The sequence below is a fragment of the Bubalus bubalis genome, chromosome 13 (assembly GCF_019923935.1).
Source record: "Bubalus bubalis isolate 160015118507 breed Murrah chromosome 13, NDDB_SH_1, whole genome shotgun sequence".
Taxonomy (NCBI): Eukaryota; Metazoa; Chordata; class Mammalia; order Artiodactyla; family Bovidae; genus Bubalus; species Bubalus bubalis.
This window is the reverse complement of record NC_059169.1, coordinates 57,080,719-57,101,681: the sequence shown is the minus strand read 5'-3', so window position 1 is coordinate 57,101,681 and position 20,963 is coordinate 57,080,719. Positions and strand designations below refer to the sequence as shown.

At 46.5% G+C, this 20,963-nt stretch overlaps 2 protein-coding genes and 2 non-coding genes across 6 annotated transcripts; all 4 read right to left on the bottom strand.

Annotated features, from left to right (window-relative positions):
• Window positions 1-1,616: 1,616 nt before the first annotated feature.
• On the bottom strand, window positions 1,617-4,101 carry RASL11A (RAS like family 11 member A). 2 transcript variants are annotated; one of them, XM_025262866.3, is made up of 4 exons: window positions 3,908-4,101; window positions 3,480-3,536; window positions 3,290-3,369; window positions 1,617-2,325 (listed from the first exon to the last, which is right to left on the bottom strand). In XM_025262866.3, the coding sequence occupies exons 1-4, from the start codon at window positions 4,014-4,016 to the stop codon at window positions 1,852-1,854; spliced, it is 720 nt and encodes a 239-aa protein (XP_025118651.2). In that variant the 5' UTR covers window positions 4,017-4,101; the 3' UTR covers window positions 1,617-1,851. The 2 variants fall into 2 exon arrangements, with proteins under 2 accessions (XP_025118651.2, XP_025118652.2); XM_025262867.3 differs by having other exon boundaries at window positions 3,888-3,910.
• An 8,985-nt stretch (window positions 4,102-13,086) lies between these two features.
• Window positions 13,087-18,929, bottom strand: RPL21 (ribosomal protein L21). Of its 2 annotated transcripts, none has more exons than XM_006068015.4 (6): window positions 18,847-18,929; window positions 14,895-14,973; window positions 14,561-14,622; window positions 13,979-14,091; window positions 13,320-13,470; window positions 13,087-13,212 (listed from the first exon to the last, which is right to left on the bottom strand). In XM_006068015.4, the coding sequence occupies exons 2-6, from the start codon at window positions 14,959-14,961 to the stop codon at window positions 13,123-13,125; spliced, it is 483 nt and encodes a 160-aa protein (XP_006068077.1). In that variant the 5' UTR covers window positions 14,962-14,973; window positions 18,847-18,929; the 3' UTR covers window positions 13,087-13,122. The 2 variants fall into 2 exon arrangements, with proteins under 2 accessions (XP_006068077.1, XP_006068078.1); XM_006068016.4 differs by having other exon boundaries at window positions 18,791-18,862.
• On the bottom strand, window positions 13,819-13,945 carry LOC112578601. Its single transcript, XR_003102939.2, has one exon. It is a non-coding gene; the product is annotated as a small nucleolar RNA SNORA27 (small nucleolar RNA).
• On the bottom strand, window positions 14,193-14,263 carry LOC112578595. The gene has a single exon (XR_003102934.1). It is a non-coding gene; the product is annotated as a small nucleolar RNA SNORD102 (small nucleolar RNA).
• Window positions 18,930-20,963: the final 2,034 nt, after the last annotated feature.

Here is a 20,963-nt window from a genome sequence, read left to right as displayed (position 1 = left end):
GGAGGGGTGAAGGAGGACCAAGGATGCTTAGTTCCTCCTCCCTCATGAGGATGGAGGTGGTCCCCCCAGACTGATGACTTTGGAGGTAAGGCAAACCTTACGAATGTGCATAGACTGTCCTGTCCTCAGCCACCCAAGTTTTCAACATTCTGCCAAATGTTTCAGGAGTTCTACCATCGTCAGCAATATTTCCTCTCTGCCACCGCTAATAAAGAACCTTCAACTACTCTGAACCTTCTGCCCTCATTCTGCAGAAGTGACAAGTGGGCACCAAGAATAATGAAGTCATTCATTCATCAAATATTTACTGCAAACCACCCCCCCTCCCCCAGCCTATATGAAAGCACTGGGCTAGTAGCACTGGAGTACAAAGTCATAAAATGCCGTGACTGCCCTCAAGCAGGTTGGGTTATAACACAAATGCTGCAGGAAGATTCCGAGGGGCGCCCTGGGAGTGGAATATAGCATGGGACTTGAAAGAACTTTTAGGTGGAGAATAGGACAAAACATTCAAGGCAGTAATTTGTGCCAAGGCAGGGAGGCATGAAAGAACCTGGTGAAGAGTGAGAAAGGCAGAGTGTTCTGTTGGAATGGATTGTCAGCTCTGTGTGTGTGTGTGTGTGTGTGTGTGTAGTGGGGGCAAGGGTTTTGGGAGGAGGGAGTAATGAATCTTGAGAGGTGGTAAATAATCCTGATTCTATGCCTCATTAATATTTTATCCAGTAGATAGGGGAAAACTAGCTGTTTTTTCAATCACAGAAACAAGATGATCAGGTGTGCTTTTAGTAAGTTTGTCTGGGTGCAAAGAAAGAAACCATTCTGCCAAGAAACCAGAGTCTTGTCCACATGCTTGCCTGCCAATCCAGGCAAGAGCTGCAAATGATGCTTTAGAGAAAAATAGGAGAACAGACAGACCAAGTGCCCCACTGGTGAGGGTAAGGGAGACAGAGAGGGGTGGAGAATTTTCAAGCAACTCCAGGGAGGGTGCACTTACTGACAATGGCAATACTCAAAGGGAGATTGCTTCTCTAATATGAAGGAGAGGATAAACTTCCATTTGAATCAATAAATGATAATGTTATTCATGTTATAATTTTTTAGCATCTATGTGCAAGGAACCTCTCCCCTTGAAAATTACCTGGTGTCAATTTCATGCCTGGGGAAAAGTGCCCTAATTAAAGATACATGTGGGAGCGCAGGCTCAGTCAAGTTCAACTCTTTGCGAACCCATGAACTGCAGCCCTCCAGGCCCCTCTGTCCATGGGATTCTCCAGGCAAGAATAGTAGAGTAGGATGCCATTTCCTTCTCCAGGGAATCTTCCTGATCCAGGAATGTGAACTCAAGTCTTTTGCATCTCCAGCATTGGCAGGCAGGTTCTTTCCCAGATGAGCCATCCTGCAGCTATCCAAATCCCATTCCTCCTCCACAGACTCTTGTTTCTCCCACAGATTCCTTCTAAACCAACCCCACACTGCGGAAGCCACCAATCAGAGTTCAGACCCAGGGCAAGCTCAGAGCAGTTCTGGGCTCTGGTGCAAGTATGATTTCTATAAAAAGACATTTAAAAACAAGGAGCAAGGTTACCATTTGCCTTTAATGGAAAAGTGGCTAGCCGTTAGTTTTTTAAAAACCTTTTATTAAAAAAAAAAAAACAACAACAATCTTTATACAACTTCTAGACAATCACCGTTTGAATCTTCAGAAATACATATACACTTGAAAACCAACAGTCTGTATAAAAATAAACTCTGAGTGTCTGATTAAAAAGGGGGACCCACCCCCCACAGTCTTCTCAGTAGCATGAATGCATGGGTTAAAAGGAGATGAGTCAAGCAGCCGTGGTGCTGTGTCTACCCCAGAGCGGGGGCAGAGGGGGCCTTGGCCTTGGAGGACAGAGCCTGCTTGAAGCGCCTCTTGAGATCCTGCATGTTGGGAGAGCGCGGCCGCGGGACGACGGACGCTCTCCTCCTCTCTGACCCCAGGTTGTGCAGCTTGCTTACTTCTCTGCATAGATGCCGGAATGCATCACACACATCTTCGTAGTTCTCGCTGGTGGAAACTTCCAGGAACAGGCTGCCCAGCTCGTTGGCCAGCTGGACACCCTCTCGGGTCTGTACCTGCCGGGCATGCAGCAGGTCCCCCTTGTTGCCCACGATGACGATGGGGGCTCTGGAGTCAGGGTGGACCTTTCGGATGTGCTGGTGCAGGGGGCGGATGGCTAGGTAGCTGTCGTAGTCCGTGATGGAATAGACCAACAGGAAGCCCTCTGCCCACTGCACGCACTTGGACAAGGGGTCACCCGCCTGCATGAGGCTGTCCTGGACCTGAAAAGAGCGAAAAGAGCCCAGATCTAGGAAGGCCTCGGTGGGAAGGCACCAAGAGAACATCAAAGCCACCCTTGGAAAAAAACGTTTGAAAGAGAAATCACTAAATATAGTTTTCAGATGCTACCCGGCTTCTGCAGGAGGCTCTTAACATGGAAAGACCCGATTCTCAGGCAGGGTCCCGGCCTGGGTTATTTTCTGAGCTGTTACCCATGCATCACTTTTAAGCTTGGCAGGTTGTCTGTGATGAACCCTGGAGGACTGACTGAAGAAGGACTTCACTGAGAACTTTCAACTCAGGATGGCACAATTTTTAGGGAACTAACTTCGAACAAACAAAACTTTGAGCATAAGCCAAGATAAATATCTATTCCCAAACCCATAAAAATATTTTTAGCATGTCCTTCTTGAGAACGTTACAGAAACAAATTCCTTCTTTCGGATCTTCCCTCCCTAAAACAGAAAGCAATTAGTAACTTGCTAATCAAGTTACATTCCTGACAGCTTGCCCAGGGGTTATCTGAATGCAGGTACTGCAGAAACAGCTAGAAACGGGAGAGCTTCGGGGGTCCTCCTGGAGAGAAGACCCTCTCCGGGGTCCCACCCCATAGTTTTGTTCAGGCTCCAAGGCTGAGCTCTTACAGAATTCCTGGGATCCCTGTAACCAGTGATGCCCGGGCTGCTGCTGCAGAGAGAAGGTAAGCCTGACTCCCCGTTTCCGAGGTGGCCGACAGGAGGGGTAGGCCTCTAACGACCTCCTCTCCCCGCCCCCTCCCCCTATCGAGGCCGGTTTCTAACACTCCAACGACTGGGCCCTCCCTGGGACGGCCCATCGCTCCATCTCCTGCCCTGGCAGGCGGATTCTTTACCACTAGCGCCACCTGGGAAGGCCCCTGCATCTCAGTGCATAACCTGGCTCCGGCGTCCGCAAGCGCGTGGGCCGCCGGCTCCCTTCAGTCCTTACCTGGATGCCCCCGGGGGTGTCCTGGATCTGCAGGGAGACCTGGTCTCCCTCCACGTACACAAGCCGCGAGTACAACTTGCCTGGAGGATTAAGGAGACTTGGGTTTTAAATTCTCATACTCTCATCAGGAAAAAAAACCAAGAAACAAATATCCGAGCACGCAGCCCCAACAGCGCGAGAGGAATCTAACCTGTATTCGGCTCATAATCGCCGATGAATCTCTTGGTCAGGAAGCGCACGATCATAGCTGAAAAGAAAAGAAGCAAATTCAGCTGCAGGACTAGGACGAGACTGCCAAAGCCGACCGGCTCAGGAAAGAGGGCGTGACCGGCCGCGGAGCCGCGGGTACCGCGCGCATCCTCAAGGCTCCGCAGAGCCCAGGGCGCGGCCGTGGCCTCCGCAAGTTTTGAGGCGGGTGCGGCAGTGGGTGTGCTACGGCCGCACCTGGCACCACACAGGTGCCAACTGGCTAGGGCCCGGGCATGGATGCTCCGGGGGAAGCCGCGGGAAGCCAGGTGAGCGGGGCGGACGGCAGGCCAGCACGCGCGCGGACACGAGCGGGTCTCCCCTGCCCTCCCCAGCTCCGCGGAGAGCCCACCTTGTCCCCGGGGCACTCACCGCTCTTGCCCACGCGGCCGGCGCCCAGCACGGCCAGTTTGATGTCCTTGGGCAAGAGGTAGTCGGAGGAGGACTCGGGGATGGGCGCGAGGAGAAAGTGCCCGGACATGGTGGGCGGCCGCACGGAGCGCACGCTGGAGCGCGGGGACACCGGTGCGCGGGGACCGCGGCGGCCGGCGCGGCTGGCAGGCCCGCGGCTTTTAAAGGGCTGGGCGCGCTGGGGGCGCTGCGGCCGCCTCCTCTTCCCGCCCCTTCCCGCAGCGGCGGGCAGGGGGCGGAGCCGGAGGGCGCGGGCGACCGTCACCACCGCGCCGCTGCCTGACGCTCCGCGCCAGCCCCCGGGCCCTGGAGACCCCGCCTCCACTGCGCCAGCATCGCCCGGGCGGCCCCTGCATCCCGCAGAGGCTAGCCCTGGGTCACTAGACCAGTGGGTGAATCTGAGATCAGAGTTACAAGCTGGGGGACGAAAGGAAGAGGAAAACGGCGATTGGCCAGATGTTTCCGCATCAATGGGAAGGATAAACTCCTGTCCAATGTTGCCATTTGTATCGTTGAAAGATGCTGAGGGGCGGCATTATTAAGGAGAAGTGCCCTGACTGTTAGTGGAAGTGAGGCGCGGTCAGTGTGACCTCGCTCCAGATTTGTGAAGGCCCCTTGGGGAAGCGGTCGTTCACAGCTCAGCCTCCAGACCCAGCCTGGCTGCTGACGCCGGCTGAACTGACCCTTTAGCGACACTTAATCAGCGTCGCATCCATTGAGAGCTCTGACTCCGGACTAATTCTCCATCAGATCCCATCCTAGGACCTGAGTCACTCGTTTGCTTCATTATACAAGTGCTTACTTCTAGGTGTAAAGTGGAGTTTAGGGTGGGCGTGGAAGGGGGAGGAAAAGGATACAAAAGCAAAAGGGGGCCTGTCTTGAGTTTCCGAGCCCACAGTGGCCAGGCTAAACAGCCTGGCTCTCAGTTCTCGCCCTTAAAGGCCTTGACTCTGACCCCTCTCACATCCACATGGGTTAATCGCCAAGTTCCCTCATTTCTTCTGCCTCAGTCTCCTGGGGTCTCCTCGGCTCCCTCCCTCCTGCTCGCCTGGCTTCTTGCCTGAAGAATCTGGGAGTGGACTGGTTTCCTGCCCCCTCCCCCGGGGTCGCTTCCTCTGATCTCTGTCATCCTCAGCCTTGTACCCAGTGATGCACTCTGAGGGCACCCTTGGCAGCACTGACCCCCAGCTGTCATTACTGCCTGGTGGAGTGTTTATTTCATCTCTGTCTCCCGGAATGCAGGGCCTCTAGCTTGGTCTTGGGTGCCCAGCACATAGTGGTATCTTAGGAGGCTGTTAATAAATGTGAGTTCACTGACTGACTTTCTGAATGAATGGGGTCTTCACTGTGTAAACTGGAGAAGACAGAAGTCACATGTGTAACCTCATTCCCCAAACCCTGGTTTTGAGATTAACTTGCTCTCAGGAGAAAGTGTTCCAAGAAACACCCTGAGAGGGATCGCCTTATGTCAGCTGAACTGGCTTTTGGCTCTGCACAAGGCAGTCCCTTTCTGTGCAGCCTCAGTCTGACTGGAGAGACATGAAGCCCAGACCCTCCTTCCCTGACCGGGGAAAAATCCCACAAAGATGGTGGGAACTTACAGAACCACCTTGAAATCACCAGGTTCAGTGACAGGGACCTGGGCTTCTGCCTTTCAGGTTTCTCTTGGCCTCTGCTTCTTGAGCACAGAATGGCTCCTGCTTCACCAAACATCAAGTACTCATCCAAGCCAGAAGGGAAGGAGGGAACCCTCTGTCTCTTTTTATTATGAAATAAAGTAACTCTCAGAAGAACCCAGCAGGCTCTCTTACATCCCAGTGGCCAGAACTGAGAAGCTGGGAACAAGTGTTTCCAATGCCCAGCAGAGAAGACCAGGACGAGCTCGAGTCAGCTCCTCCCGGAGGTGACACACACCACTACTATGCTAGGAGCCCAGTGATGGAAGAGGGGATGAGTGCTGAGCAGCATTCATGGGCTCTGTCCACACACCCTCACTCTCCTGAGGCTAAAACGTAGTACTTACAAGGGGCAAAAGAGCCCTTTCTTGGCTGAATCGTGGGCGTGTCTCCTCACCTGACTTTCTTACGTTCTCACGTATATACGATCATTGTAGGTTAAGGTCACCCCATAGGGAAGATCCCTAAAACTGTTCTCTGCCCGGTGGCGTTACGTTCTGTCTGTACTTAAACTGCACCTTTGCTCAGAGAGCTCGAAACATTACTCCATTCTCCTTGGAAAGCTCTTTGCATTTGCAAACACACAAGATCACCCATGACCTTTCAATGCAGGTGTGTACCTGAACGGTAGAATTATAAATAGCCTTGCCTAAACTGTAGGTGCTTGTCTTCTATTTCATTTGAATTTCTTTGTGTCCAGAGTTATGTAATATGGCTGTGCAAGCAACATATCACAGGCATGCTGAAGTGGTTTTAAAAAGATAATAGAAGTGTGTAGGCACAGATATGAATATACAGATCCGTGGGTGTTTAGAAGTGTGAAGAGTAGATTTGGTAATACGCAAATAGCAGGCTCCGGACGCTATTAACCTTCACCAGCCACAGGAAGGAGCTTGATTTCCAGCCCTAGACAAAACTTTGCCAGGGATCCTCCTGGACTTCAAGAACATCTCTTCCAGCACCATCACTCAATGTCAGCTGCCTTTCCTGTGTATCCTAAATTCCCCAGTATAAAAATTAGGCTCTGTTCTCTACCCACTCCCTACTTTATTTCAGTTCAGCAGTCAAATGATTGAAAATCTACTCTCAGCAAAGCTGCTAAGCGCTGGTACAGAACACAGAGAACAGCTTTCTATTATCAAACGTTTACTGAGAGGACAATAATGTGTAAGACACTCTCACCCGCCTTCACAGACATCCCCTTTGTGAATTTAATTAAAATAATTATCAAATTATCATTTATATATTATTGTTGAGTTTACAAAAGAATTTTCAATTATCTTAATTCTCCCTTAATCTTAATCCTGTGAAATGGGTAAAAAAAAAAATTTTTTTTAACTTTTTGGCCACCCTGAGAGGCATGTGGGATCTAGTTCCCTGATCAGGGATCAAACCTACACCCCCTGCAGTGGAAGCAGAGAGTCTTAACCAATGGGATGGCCAGGGAAGTCCCTTTAATAACTTTTAATGGAGTATAATCTATAAAAGTATTGAAACACTATGCTGTGCACTTAATATAAGTCAGCTATACTTAAAAACAAACTCACGGATACAGAGAGCAAGACTGGTGGTTACCGGAGGGGAAGGTTGGAAGGGAGGTGAAAAGAGTGAAGGGGGCCACCTGCATGTTAACTGTAGTTTTGGCGGTGATCGCTTTGCAATGTACACAAGACGCTGGTTTATAATGCTGCATACCTTGACCTTATGTTAGAAATATGAGGTGGGGGTCAGGTTATCAGGGAAAGCTACAGGGAGAAAAGACTGGTCTCTGGGCATATTGGATAGATGGAAACACAAGGGTAGAGACAGGTCTTACCTAGCTGGGAGAGCAGCATGAGCAAAACCAGGAAGGTAGGACGTGTGTGGCACATAGTCTCAGATCAGATGCAGTAGACCCTGATGCTGGGAAAGATTGGTGGCAAGAGGAGAGTAGGGGGCAACAGAGGATGAGATGGCTGGATGGCATCACGGACTCAATGGACATTAATCTGAACAAACTCTGGGACATAGTGAAGAACAGGAGAGCCTGTAGTGCTGCGGTCCATGGGGTCGTAAAGAGTTGGACACGACTTAGCAATTGAACAGTAAAACGACCCCAGAGGTTGGGGAGCAGACTGTGGTAGTGAAGGCCATACTGTGGCTTCATGTGGGGGCTCCTGAACACCCCTGACCTGTCTCTGAGGAGGCGACCCCTAGTACATGCAAGTGCCAGAGCTGTCAGTATGCAAAGGACAGGTGACGTCTCTGCTGGCAAGCATCTTCAAGCTGTTTGCTTACTCGTCTCCTGTGAGAAATTAATCGGAACTCTTGTTCTTTCTCAGGAGCAGACACTCAACCACATCTCCCCTTGAGCTAAGCCATCATCTCATTTGATAGACAGCAAAGAGTACTCCATGGCATCCCTTTTCTAAACCAAATGATTTCCATAAACTGCACTCTTGCTGAGAAAGTTCTGTGAGGATTCTCTATGCCTTTTTTATGCGGGACTCTGAGAGATGGCCCATCCGTGGCTCCTCACCACATGGCTCCTGCTGTTTGAAAAGACCCACAGTAGAGTCTTGGATGATTATTCATGCCTCTGTACATTCTCCATCTCAGCATAATAGCTGCAGTTTCTGCCTCACTCTTTTCATAACCAAGCAATCTGCCTAAGATTCCATGAAGATTTCTCACTCGAACAATACCAATTTTTCCCTTTTAAATAGGGCTGGGATGAATATGCTATAAACACTCATATCCCAAACAAATCAAATTCAGCTTGAAATTCTCCTGTGCTCAAAAAAATAAACCTGTTATAGTGATGCCTATTGCTAAATTTTAGCAATTGTTTATATTTTAGAATCTTTCCTATCCTAGTACAGAAAAAAATGCAAACCTACGCTAATGGGAATATAGAAAAGATATGAAACTGAGGTTTTTTTGTTTTGCCAAACATTTCGAAGGAAATTTCAGAGATGTAGCTTATTCAACCCTTCAGATTGGCTTCAGCTGAACACAAACATAAGGCCTTCAGTGATACCTGGCTAGATCAGAAGAGAAAGTCCAAGAAGCCACACAGCCTCAATCACGATTGTGGCTCTTAATAAGAACAGGGTGAAAAGTTTTATAGTTAGAATATTTTTCTTCATTCTCATTGGGATGTGTGGAAAAAAGGGAATTGTACAGTAAGGGATTCATTTATAAATGCATACTTTGTGATGGTTACTAATTAAAGGACCTGCATTTCAAGGCAGGCACATACTGTTATCAGCACACACAAAGCTCAAGAGTTTCAATTTAATTCATCTCTCCACTAATAACACTTTCCAAGCTCATCTGTAAAATAGTTGCACTAAACAAGAGATGCCCAAGAGTTGGAAATACAGATGTAGAGCTTCAGAGAAAGTGAGCTCTGAAATTGAGTCTCAAGTTTATTAGAGACGGCTAAAGATAAATCTAGCGGATCTCACATTTGAGAATGCTTCTCAATCATCCAGGGAGCTTGTTTCAAGTGCCAGGCTTAACTGGAAGAATTTCTGATTCAGTGGCTCTGGGGTAGGTTTGCATTTTAAACAAGTTCCTAGAAGTGGATGCTGCCTCTGGGGCACCATACTTGAAGAACCACTGCTCCTAGAAAGAACTTAGGAGGGACAGATGTGGAACCTCAAAGAAGATCCAAAATACAGTGGCTGAGGGAGTTAGACAGGCAGGGAACTTGGTGAAAGGATGATGGCAGAAGGGCCTTCCCAGGTGGCATCGTGGGAAAGAACCCACCTGCCAATGCAGGAGATACACGCGTGCATGACGGCCGAAGCCTTTGAAAGGAAAACAATTTCCTGGCCCTGACAAATACTAGGGAGATGAAGCCAAATTGGAAGTCTCCAGATTTAATTAGCAGGGTGTTTGGCGACCTGTAGGAGTAGTTTCATTAGAGTGGTGTAGGTGGAAGCCAGATTTGAGTGGGAGACTGGGAGTTGAAGCTACAAAAGAAATGCGACACAGGAGAAGTTGTTTCATTTGCTGGCTCTCAGCAGTCCATAAGCTGAAATGAAGGCAGCAGTAGTGGAAAGGGTCAAGCAAACAAGAGAAACCAAGAATAATTGGTGAAAACAAGGGCAGTGTAGTGTCAATGCACCTCTCGAAGCCTTATTTTGCCTTGATTTAAATAGGATTTCTGACTGGACTCCTTCTCCTAGGTTGTAACTTTCTTAAGGGTGCTTAACCTCCTTTCAGGGTAAAGTAGGGGAGGTGACAGTAACCATCTCCTAACTTACTGAATCTGACTTTGGCTGGAAGTGGTACAAGATGAGGTCAGAAAGGCAGGTAGAGGCCAGATGATACAGGGCTTTGAATGTGAGAATAAAGGTCAGAAACATAGGAAGGTCCAGCGGAGATGGCAGTGGAGGCAAAAGGAAACCAGGTAAGTGGCCCAGAAGCTAACAAAAGCCAAATTCGGTAATGCAACATTTTCTTCCACCAGATTAGCAAGGACTAAATTATAATGGGGCTTCCCTGGTGGCTCAGACAGTAAAGAATCCTCCTGCAATACTGGAGACCTGGGTTTGATTCCTGGGTCAGGAAGATCCCCTGGAGGAAATGGCAACCCAGTCCAGTATTCTGGCCTGGAGAATCCCTGTGGACAGAGGAGGCTGGCGGGCTATAGTCCATGGAGTCACAGAGTCTGACACAACTGAGTGACTAAGCAGCAACAAATTAGCAACAACTGGGGAGAGTGAAAAGACAAGCATTTTCACTCACTCAGAGTACAGACTGGTACAACCCTTTAGGAAAGCAATCAATATCAAGAATGTGAAATTCAGCACTGTGCCTGAGGATGCAGATTCATAGTCTCACCATTGACAGCAATTTATAAAACTGCTGTACTGCACACCAGAGGAGTTCCCATTTCCTGGTGACCTCCCCTCTGCGTGGCCGGTCCCATCTGCAGCCCTTTCTCTGGTCTAGCCTCAGCAGCCCTCCAGCACTGTGTCCTACAATCTTCCATTTCCTTTTTGACAAGTCAAATTACACTTAATTTAGTGTTAAACATGGAATCACTCAAAGCACACAAAAGACTTCTAGAAAACCCTTTGGTCCAATCTGTCAGACCTGCAGACAATCCTCATTTTACAGGAGCAACACAAGGTTAACATGACTTGCTGGAGAATGAACAAAGGTTTGAAGTATCTTGATGTTTCCACATTACATGAAATATTTAATAACTCATTACTTCTGAGCAACGTGGTTGGTTAGCCCTCAAAATTCATAAACACTGTAGTTTATAACAGTCACTGTAGTCAATAAATGCTCTTGAATGAGAAAAGCACTGCCTTTTAAAACAAGTAGACATCTACTTTAGGTTATTTTCCTGTAGTTTATAAAGTCCACAGGAAAATAAAACAACCTAAAGTAGATGTCTACTTAAAAAAAAAAAAAAGGCAGTGCTTTTCTCATCCAAGAGCATTTATCAAGGATTTATGAGACAGGGGTTTCCCTCATACATAGCTCGGTTGGTAACGAATCCCACCTGCAATGCAGATCCTGGTTCCTGGGTTGGAAAGGTCAGCTGGAGAAGGGATAGGCTACCCACTCCAGTCTTCTTGGGCTTCCCTGGTGGCTCAGCTGGTAAAGAAGTAAAAATCGCTCAGCAGTTATCTCTTTGCGACCCCATGGACTATACAGTCCATGGAATTCTCCGGGCCAGAATACTTAAGCTGGTAGCTTTTCCCTTCTCCATGGGATCTTCCCAACCCAGGGATCGAACACCTGTCTTGGGAAGTTTTTTTTTGGGGGGGGGAGGGTGGATTTCATTCCATCAACCTAAACCAGATGTCATCTGATTCCAAGCACTTGCATACCCTTCCTTAACATGCTTTTATCAGGGATGGTTCATCTATGATTCAAGGTAAATGAAGGACAAGCAGAAATTCCGTCAAATGAAGAAAGCCAAGTATGGGTGTTTTGGGCCAAGGCAAGCGTATGTGCAGAACTTGGGCAATGCACAGAATTTTCCTAATAGAGCCATCATGTAGGAAAAGAATATTTAGTAGGACCTGGACTTCAGAGTTACAGACAGCTGTTTTAATATTTCTGCCCTGGATGAAAACTGCAAACTCAACAGATCACGATGTTGTCACCAAACACTGTGTGACACCATGTTGTGTGTTTTACTTGGCTTCCAATCAAACCTCCACAACCACCCCAGAGGGGGAGATCTTTCATTCCTCTTTGCAAAGGCAGCAGAAGCAACACAGGCTAAGCAGTGTGCATTACAAGAGGATCAGTAAGTGGGAAGTCTTGAAGCCACTCTAACAGTAGCTACAAGAAATGAAGAGAAAGGGAGACTAAAAAGGCCGGAGTGAAGAAATGGCTGTGACACTCATAGAATAGAATTTTCAAATAGGCAGTGACTTCAACTGGTGCCTAAGTGGCACCATCAACTTACCTTGAAAAACACAGAACGGGAATGCCAACAAATGCAATTCATTACGGTTTTCCTTTTCTGCAGTAGTGGTAAACAATTTCTTTTGCCCAACAGTCATGTTTAAGCATAACCCTCCACCACTCGGTGCGCATCTTTAAGGGCAATTAATAACCAACCACACCCACTGTGTTAGGTTAGGGATCCAAGACTCAGTGCCAGGTCTGCTGGACTCCAAAGCAGACCTACGACCATTCCGCCACCCCAGATAAAACCGAAGGCCACGAACACCAGGGTTTCACTCATTCACAGCATTTACCAACATTATACACAGGTTCTTGTCTCTAACAATGGGGAGAGAACACCCTTTAAACAAGCTCGCTACAGGTACTACCACAGAATCCTGAAGGCAGGGGAGTGGGATGGGATCAAGCCCCTACTGGGTGTTTACCACATCCAATTAAAAATACCCAGGAAGTAACAGAACCCAAAATGTGCTCCAAATACACTAAGTAGCTTTAAAATATTATCACTATGAAGCAATAAATCCTTGCCCAACTCTCCCCCCTCATAACCTTGGCACCTTACTTGACTTGTGCCTCTGCTTCCTTTCATGCAGAATGGGCAAAACTGAACTTATTCCAAATTTTTTGAGTACATTTTATTAAGTGCTTAGAAGGCCACATCAGTTTAAATAAAAAAGGTCTTCCAGTTTTTAACACACTGCTGCATGAATGGTCTAAATAGCTCAGGCTTCAAAGTTAAGTTCCTGATCCTCAAAACACATCTATTTAGGATGCAATTAGGAGTAATCAACTTTTCCTGAACTCAACTGTAATGCAACAGATAATCTTTCACTCATTATATCCCCCCCCCAAAAACAGGGATTTAATAGGCTATTTTCCAAGAAGTAAAAATACTTTACAAATAATATCTGGCAGTTTATTAAAAAATGGCATACTGAACAACAAACTATCTTACACCTTTCAGGAAGAAAAAACACTAAATTTGAGAAGACATCACCCACTCAATTTGGACACAACACCTCTACTCAATTAAGAGAATCATTTGCACAGTCCAGGTCTTTATTTTTACACCCATCAGGCCATGAATTCATAGGGAATTGGCTCCAACAGTTCGGGTTCCTTTCCATTGGTCCTCACAAAGTGTGCTTCTCTGGGTGGAGCAGGCTAAAAAAACACAAGGGAGTAATTATATAAAGTACTGTAACTCAATTTCAAACTGCTCCCAGAACCAATAACACACTCAACACCAAGAAACCCTGCCAAGCACTCACCTGGCGCTTCAGCTGAACCCAAGTCCCTTTCTCTTTGGCTTCCTTCTTTTTCTGATCATTTTCCTTCACACGTTTCAGGAAGCTATCTCGGCTCTTAGAGTGCTTAATATGCTCGATACGCACATTAATTCTCTTGGCAAGAATCTTGCCCCTGGAGAAAAAAGAGCCTTGTAAGTGCTTCATCAAAAACACAGCCTAAATTCAGAGAATCCTTTCACGGGTTTTACTTTAAACCATGAACCTCTACCCACAGACAAGATGACAGCAAATTTACAATCATTTATTAAATCTTGCTGAATTGGGTGTTGAGGCAAACATCCGCATTCATAACCTCTCTTCTGTGAGATGACAGACTCTGAAATACCAAATAATTTAAGCAAAACCAGACCACAAATAAAATGTACAACTTATTAAACGTCTTACTTTCTGAAAACTGTAACTACTTAGTTAACATACTCCGTAAGGCTTTAACATTGTAAGGTGCAAACTAAGTTTATTACAATGTTTCCTCTGACAGGTTACAAGACAAACACCCAGTTTGCCTGAGTTTTAAAAGGTTATTTCCTTTGCCCCACTTGAATGACCAATAAAGACATAAGTCCAATTGGCAAAGTGAAAGGGGGTGTGAGGCAATATACAAAGAATTAGACCTTACTTACTTAACTTGTTTGTTTACAATGATGCCAACAGCATGCTGGGTGACATTGTAGACTCTCCCAGTTTTACCATGGTAACATTTGTGGGGCATTCCTTTTTGAACAGTACCCATTCCCTGTTTAGAAAGGAAATCAATGTTATGCCAGCAATTTCCCCCCTCCTTTTAAACCCAAAGTAAGATATTTTAATTTTTTTTTCTTTAAAAGGCAACTCAAGAGCTCTCAGAGCCGGTGAAATGTCATTTTCACATTGCTTTAAGCAATCAAAAAGACAATCATCATTAAGCTCTGGAGTGCCAGGACACATACACTCAAGTTCTTATGATTTCTCCCCTAACTTTTCCACTAGCTGTTAAAAACAAGTAATGAGAAAATTCTTAAGACTCAAAAATAGCATTTTAAAAGCTTGTTTTTGAAAGTAAAATTACAATAGCCATTCTACACTCTAAGGAGCTCCTTCTCAGTAAATGGATTTCCCCTTGATTAGGAAGACAAAAAAATGCAATACACACTGTTCAAATTTCAACACAACTTTTCTAACTTCTAATGTTACTCTGTGGTTAATGCTCCAGTTTTATAATTTACCTTGATATCTACAATATCACCCTTCCTGTAGATTCGCATGTATGTGGCCAAAGGAACAACTCCTGCAAAAAGAAAAAGAAAAAAAAAAAAAAAAAACAAAAAACACAAAATAGTCAATATCGAGAATAAAAGAAATACTAGCCTTCAACACACTACTTTTTGGCTGTTAGAAGTACTTTATCTTGATAGCCAACAATTTAGAAATTATATATAATATGCATGTTTTCTATTTATTAAAAGGCAGATGCTGATTAATCAGTGTCATTTATTAACAACACACTGTATGAACTGCAACACACAGGCAATAAACCAGGAGGAGGGCAGCTCCACTCACCATGTTTTCTGAAAGGCCTGGAGAACATGTAGCGGGTACCCCGCCTCTTTCCCTTTGTGTTGGTCATCTTGGCGAATCACTGAAACCAGAAAGCACAGAACACTCAAACACAGTGTCAACATTGTCATCTTCTCCTTTAACCAAAAAACATGTAATTACAAATGCACTCATTTCAGTAGCAACATCAGAATTAGGCAACAATCTACAAGGCTGGCTCACCAATCAATAGCTCTTATAAAAGGGGAAAAAGCAGTAATTTTACCAAGATTTTTGCCAAAATTGCCTAAAAAGTCTAAGAAGCAGAACTGGATTTCAGAATCCAAACCAGCACTTTCCCTACGAGAATATAAAAACAAAACAGGACCCTGGCATACTATTTCTGAGACTGCCAAGAGCACTGGAATTACTAGAAGGCAAAACACAAAACTCAGTCTTTTATTTTTGCGTATTGGATAACCCCCCCCCACCTTTCAACCTACAGGTTTCTCTTATACAGCATCTATTAACTTATCAAAACTCTCTGACTCACTTCACATATCTAATTACTCAGTTGTTTACCAGGAAATGTAAGGTTTATCTATGCTGTTAAACTTTTCACTTTGTTTCCCAAAAGCTCAAAATAATGGTTTTAATTGCTTCAGATCACCCAAGAGAACTACCATTGCTGGCAACGACTCCTACCACAAGATCACAAGTTTAAACACAGTGTTCTAACCTAAATCAATCTCTCAATATGTTACCATATCTTCAAAAGAAGTGACTCCCAAGAATTTTTTTCATATGACTTGCCTGGCAAGGAAACAGAATGTTTTAGCTAACCCATCCAAGTTAAACCACTGTGCACACTGTTACTTCACATTCTACTAATTACTCTGTAATGGTCTATACAGGAAAAGAATATTAAAAAAAAGAAAGACTTATGTATAACTGATTCACTCTGCTGTACACTACAAACTAACATTGTAAATTGACTGACTATATGCCTATAAAGACTTTTTAAAAAAGATCCACAACAAAAAAGAAAGCAAGAAGAATCTATCAAGCCTAAATACTGCCTCAATTCTCAACTCTACATTTGTACTAAGTTCATATAAACTCGCCTTACGTTCATAAACAAGGAGACATGCTCCGTGGGTATCAGTAATGTAAGTCATTTCTTCATTACTGAGCCCACTAGTTAGAAATCCATTCACGACCCAAGACACATGACTTGCCTTTCCCAAAGTCAAAATGAGATCCACTATGCAAAGAAAGAGGAAAACAATATAATGGGAAAGACTAGAGATCTCGTCAAGAAAATTAGAGATACCAAGGGAACATTTCATGCAAAGATGGGCTCAATAAAGGACAGAAATGGTATGGACCTAACAGAAGCAGTAGATATTAAGAGGTGGCAAGAATACATAGAAGAACTGTACAAAAAAGATCTTCATGTCCCAGATAATCATGTTGGTGTGATCACTGACCTAGAGCCAGACATCCTGGAATGTGAAGTCAAGTGGGCCTTAGAAAGCATCACTATGAACAAAGCTAGTGGAGGTGATGGAATTCCAGTTGAGCTATTTCAAATCCTGAAGGATGATGCTGTGAAAGTGCTGCACTCAATATGCCAGCAAATTTGGAAAACTCAGCAGTGGCCACAGGACTGGAAAAGGTCAGTTTTTATTCCAATCCCAAAGAAAAGCAATGCCAAAGAATGCTCAAACTACCGCACAATTGCACTCATCTCACATGCTAGTCAAGTAATGCTCAAAATTCTCCAAGCCAGGCTTCAGCAACACGTGAACCGTGAACTTCCTGATGTGCAAGCTGGTTTTAGAAAAGGCAGAGGAACCAGAGATCAAATTGCCAACATCCACTGGATCATGGAAAAAGCAAGAGAATTCCAGGAAAACATCTATTTCTGCTTTATTGACTATGCCAAAGCCTTTGACTGTGTGGATCACAATAAACAGGAAAATTCTGAAAGAGATGGGAATACCAGACCACCTGACCTGCCTCTTGAGAAATTTGTACGCAGGTCAGGAAGCATCAGTTAGAATTGGACATGGAACAACAGACTGGTTCCAAATAGGAAAACGAGTACGTCAAGGCTGTATATTGTCACCCTGCTTATTTAACTTCTATGCAGAGTACATCATGAGAAATGCTGGGCTGGAAGAAGCACAAGCTGGAATCAAGATCGCCGGGAGAAATATCAGTAACCTCAGATATGCAGATGACACCACCCTATGGCAGAAAGTGAAGAGGAACTAAAAAGCCTCTTGATGAAGGTGAAAGAGAAGAGTGAAAAAGTTGGCTTAAAACTCAACATTCAGAAAAGGAAGATCAGGCATCTGGTCCCATCACTTCATGGGAAATAGAGGAGGAAACAGTGTCAGACTTTATTTTTTGGGGCTCCAAAATCACTGCAGATGGTGACTGCAGCCATGAAATTAGAAGATGCTTACTCCTTGGAAGGAAAGTTATGACCAACCTAGATAGCATATTCAAAAGCAGAGACGTTACTTTGCCAAGAAAGGTCCCTCTAGTCAAGGCTATGGTTTTTCCAGTGGTCATGTATGGATGTGGGAGTTGGACTGTGAAGAAGGCTGAGCGCTGAAGAATTGATGCTTTTGAACTGTGGTGTTGGAGAAGACTCCTTAGAGTCCCTTGGACTGCAAGGAGATCCAACCAGTCCATTCTGAAGGAGATCAGCCCTGGGATTTCTTTGGAAGGAATGATGCTAAAGCTGAAACTCCAGTACTTTGGCCACCTCATGCGAAGAGTTGACTCATTGGAAAAGACTCTGATGCTGGGAGGGATTGGGGCAGGAGAAGGGGACGACAGAGGATGAGATGGCTGGATGGCATTACTGACTCTATGGACTTGAGTTTGAGTGAACTCCGGAAGTTGGTGATGGACAGGTAGGCCTGGCGTGCTGCGATTCATGGGGTCGCAAAGAGTCGGACACGACTGAGCGACTGAACTGAACTGACGGAGCACATCTCGCAGTTTGGGCAACTCTGGCTGCTGCTACAAACTAGCCTGCCAGCCGCCTCTGTCCTGGGATTTCCCAGGCAAGAGTACTGGAGTGGGCTGCCATTTCCTTCTCCAGATCTTCCGGACCTAGGGATTGAACCCGGGTATCCCGCATTGTAGGCAGACGCTTTTCCGTCTGAGCCACCAGGCAAGTCCACAAACTAGACAAAAGGACGCAAAAACTAAGGCTAAGCGGCTTCTTACTTAACTCCCCTCCCCGCCCCAAACTTCTAAATCAGACAGAACTATTCAGAAATCCCTGTACTCAACACTTGCTGCCCTACATTAATACACCCGTAGCCAAAAAAAGCATTTTCCCTTTCTCCAACTGCGGCCCCAAGACAACATTTAAACGACCCGAAATCACTCCCTCTGTATGAACGACTAACGGCCTCGGTTTCTTAGTCCAGGTGGACTGTGGGCACCTCTGCTGTTCTCCGACCAGGACCCCAGGCTTACACACACACCTCGCCAACCAGTTCCTACCACCCTGAAGCCCCTAGCCCGCAGCACATATACTTCAGCTTCTGCAACGAGGATAAGGATGGCACCCTGAAGGCATTCGAAAAGAAAAGGTCACGCGGCCCCAGAGCCGGTCCGAGGAATCCCAGGTCAGCAGGGCTAAAGCCGTGCAAGCGCAGGAGGGACCAGTTCCCTTGCTCCGACAGGCCCGAGTCACGTCACCCAGGGGCGGCGGCCCCGCTTCTCCGGGGCTCTTCCCCTCAGCAGGTCGCGGCCTCGGCCCAGCCCCGCGCCCGCGGTCCCGGGTCTGGATGGACACGGCGCCACCACTCGAGCCAGCGGCCCCCGGAGAAGCTAGACAGCCTTTCTAGGGCTTCATGCGCGGCCTCAGCCGCTACAGGGTTGAAACTCACGCCTGAGGGGCCGGTAAAGAGACGAGAGACGGCGGGAGCCACGCGCTGGCCTTTACCTGGAAGATGGCGGTTCCGGCCGAAAAGAAGGAGGCGGGGCCGCGCATGCGCCTTTCAAGGCCCTTTGAGCTGCCCACGGCGCTGCCTGAATGAAGAAACGCCTACCTACAGCCATTCTTTCCTAGGGGGTGAGGTTATTGTCCCTGAGGACGAGGAGAGCCTGTGAGGATACTGTCATTTCTTGCGAAAAAGAGGGCGAGGTAATCGACCGACACAAGCTGACACTTATCTCTTGCCAGACAGCCCGGAAAGGGGCCTTCGGGGGGGGGGGGTCCAATGGGCGCCGACGTCCCGAGCGTGCTGACGTTAGCACCTGCGTCAGACGCCACGCCGGGTGCGGGCGTGTGCGTGCGTCCTCGGTTAGCATCCGGGCGCGCGAGGTTATAGGTCTGTCCTCGCTGCTGCAGTCAATGGGGATGGCTATGTGGGCAGAAAAGTCAGGCTATAGTGAAGAAAGCGTGTTGTCCGGTTTGTACGTGTTTCAGACCTTTTTTTTCTCAATGCGTAAAAGCATAGTACACACCTCCTGGTAGGTTTGTGCGTGTTACAACCACTTTGGAAAGCCACAGGTCAAAATCTAGTGAAACGGAAGATGTACGAATAATCAGATTCCGGGGATTTCCCTGACGGTCCAGTGGATGGGACCCCGCTTTCCCAATGCAGGGGTCCCTGGCTCCATCCCTGGTGGAGGATCTAGATTCCTATCTGTCGCATCTTGTGTTGCGACTAAAGATTCCGCAGGTTTCAGTAAGGATCCTGCTTGCTGCAGCTAAGGCCCTAAGATGGGGGCGGGGGTGGGGGGGCGGGGTGGCAAATAAAGAAGTCTTAAAAATACCAGACTCTGGCATTTTTAGTTGTTGGCCGTTACAATCACTCCCTTCCAGCTCCCACAGGTCATCTTTCCTTTCTTACGATTCTCCTTGCTAAGGCTCCTTGGATAAACGCAGGCTCTGCCTTCTCCCTGACAGCATCTCCACAGTTGAGCGTCGTCCTCAGCTGCACACAGGCCATCTGCAGTCACTATAATAAGTCATATCTGGGCTGTAGTTTGCGTGCATGGACTTTGTTTTCTTCAACACATAGCAGTGTTAAGCCACGTGGCTCAGATGGTAAGGAATCTGCCTGGAATCCGCCTGCAATGCGGGAGACCTGGGTTCCATCGCTGGGTCAGGAAGATGCCCAGGAGGAGGGCATGGCAACCCACTCCAGTATCCTTGCCTAGGGAATCCCATGGCGGACTAGAGTCCATAGGGTCACAACTGAGAGTCGGACACTACTGAGCGACTAGCACACACGTGCACACACATACACACGATTTTAGTTAACTTAAAAAAAAAAAAAATCCTGGGAATTCCCTGGTGATCCAGTGGTTAGGACTCTCTGAGTCCACTGCAGGGGGCATGGATTCGAACCTTGGTCTGGAAACTAAGATCCTGCACTTCAGTTCAGTTCAGTCATGTCCAGCTCTTTGATACCTGATGAACTGCAGCACTCCAGGCTTCCCTGTCCATCACCAACTCCCAGAGCTTGCTCAAACTCAGTCCATCAAGTCGGTGATGCCATCCAACCATCTCATCCTCTGCCGTCCACTTTTCTTCCCACCTTCAATCTTTCCCAGCATCAGGGTCTTTTCCAAGGAGTCAGTTCTTCACATCAGGTGGCCCAAATATTGGAGCTTCAGCTTCAGCATCAGTCCTTCCAATGAACATTCAGGGTAGATTTCCTTAAGGATTGGCTGGTTTGATCTCCTTGCAGTCCGAGGAACTCTCAAGAGTTTTCTCCAACACCACAGTTCAAAAGTTCTGACAAAATGTGGTCCACTGGAGAAGGGAATGACAAACCACTTCAGTATTCTTGCCTTGAGAACCCCATGAATAGTATGAAAAGATCCTGCAAGCTGCGAAGTAAAAAAAAAAAAAAAAAAAAAAAATCCTTACTTGTCATAGTAAAATTGTTCTATGTCAAATTTCTATTTTTTAGCAGATCCTGTTATTTATCTTACTCATCAGTGGATCTGGACTAAGGGTAACATGGTTATTACTCTTAGCCTAAGAAAAACATAATTAGTATGAAAATAATAGTATAACAAGATGAATTCCAAAATTAAATGTGTTCT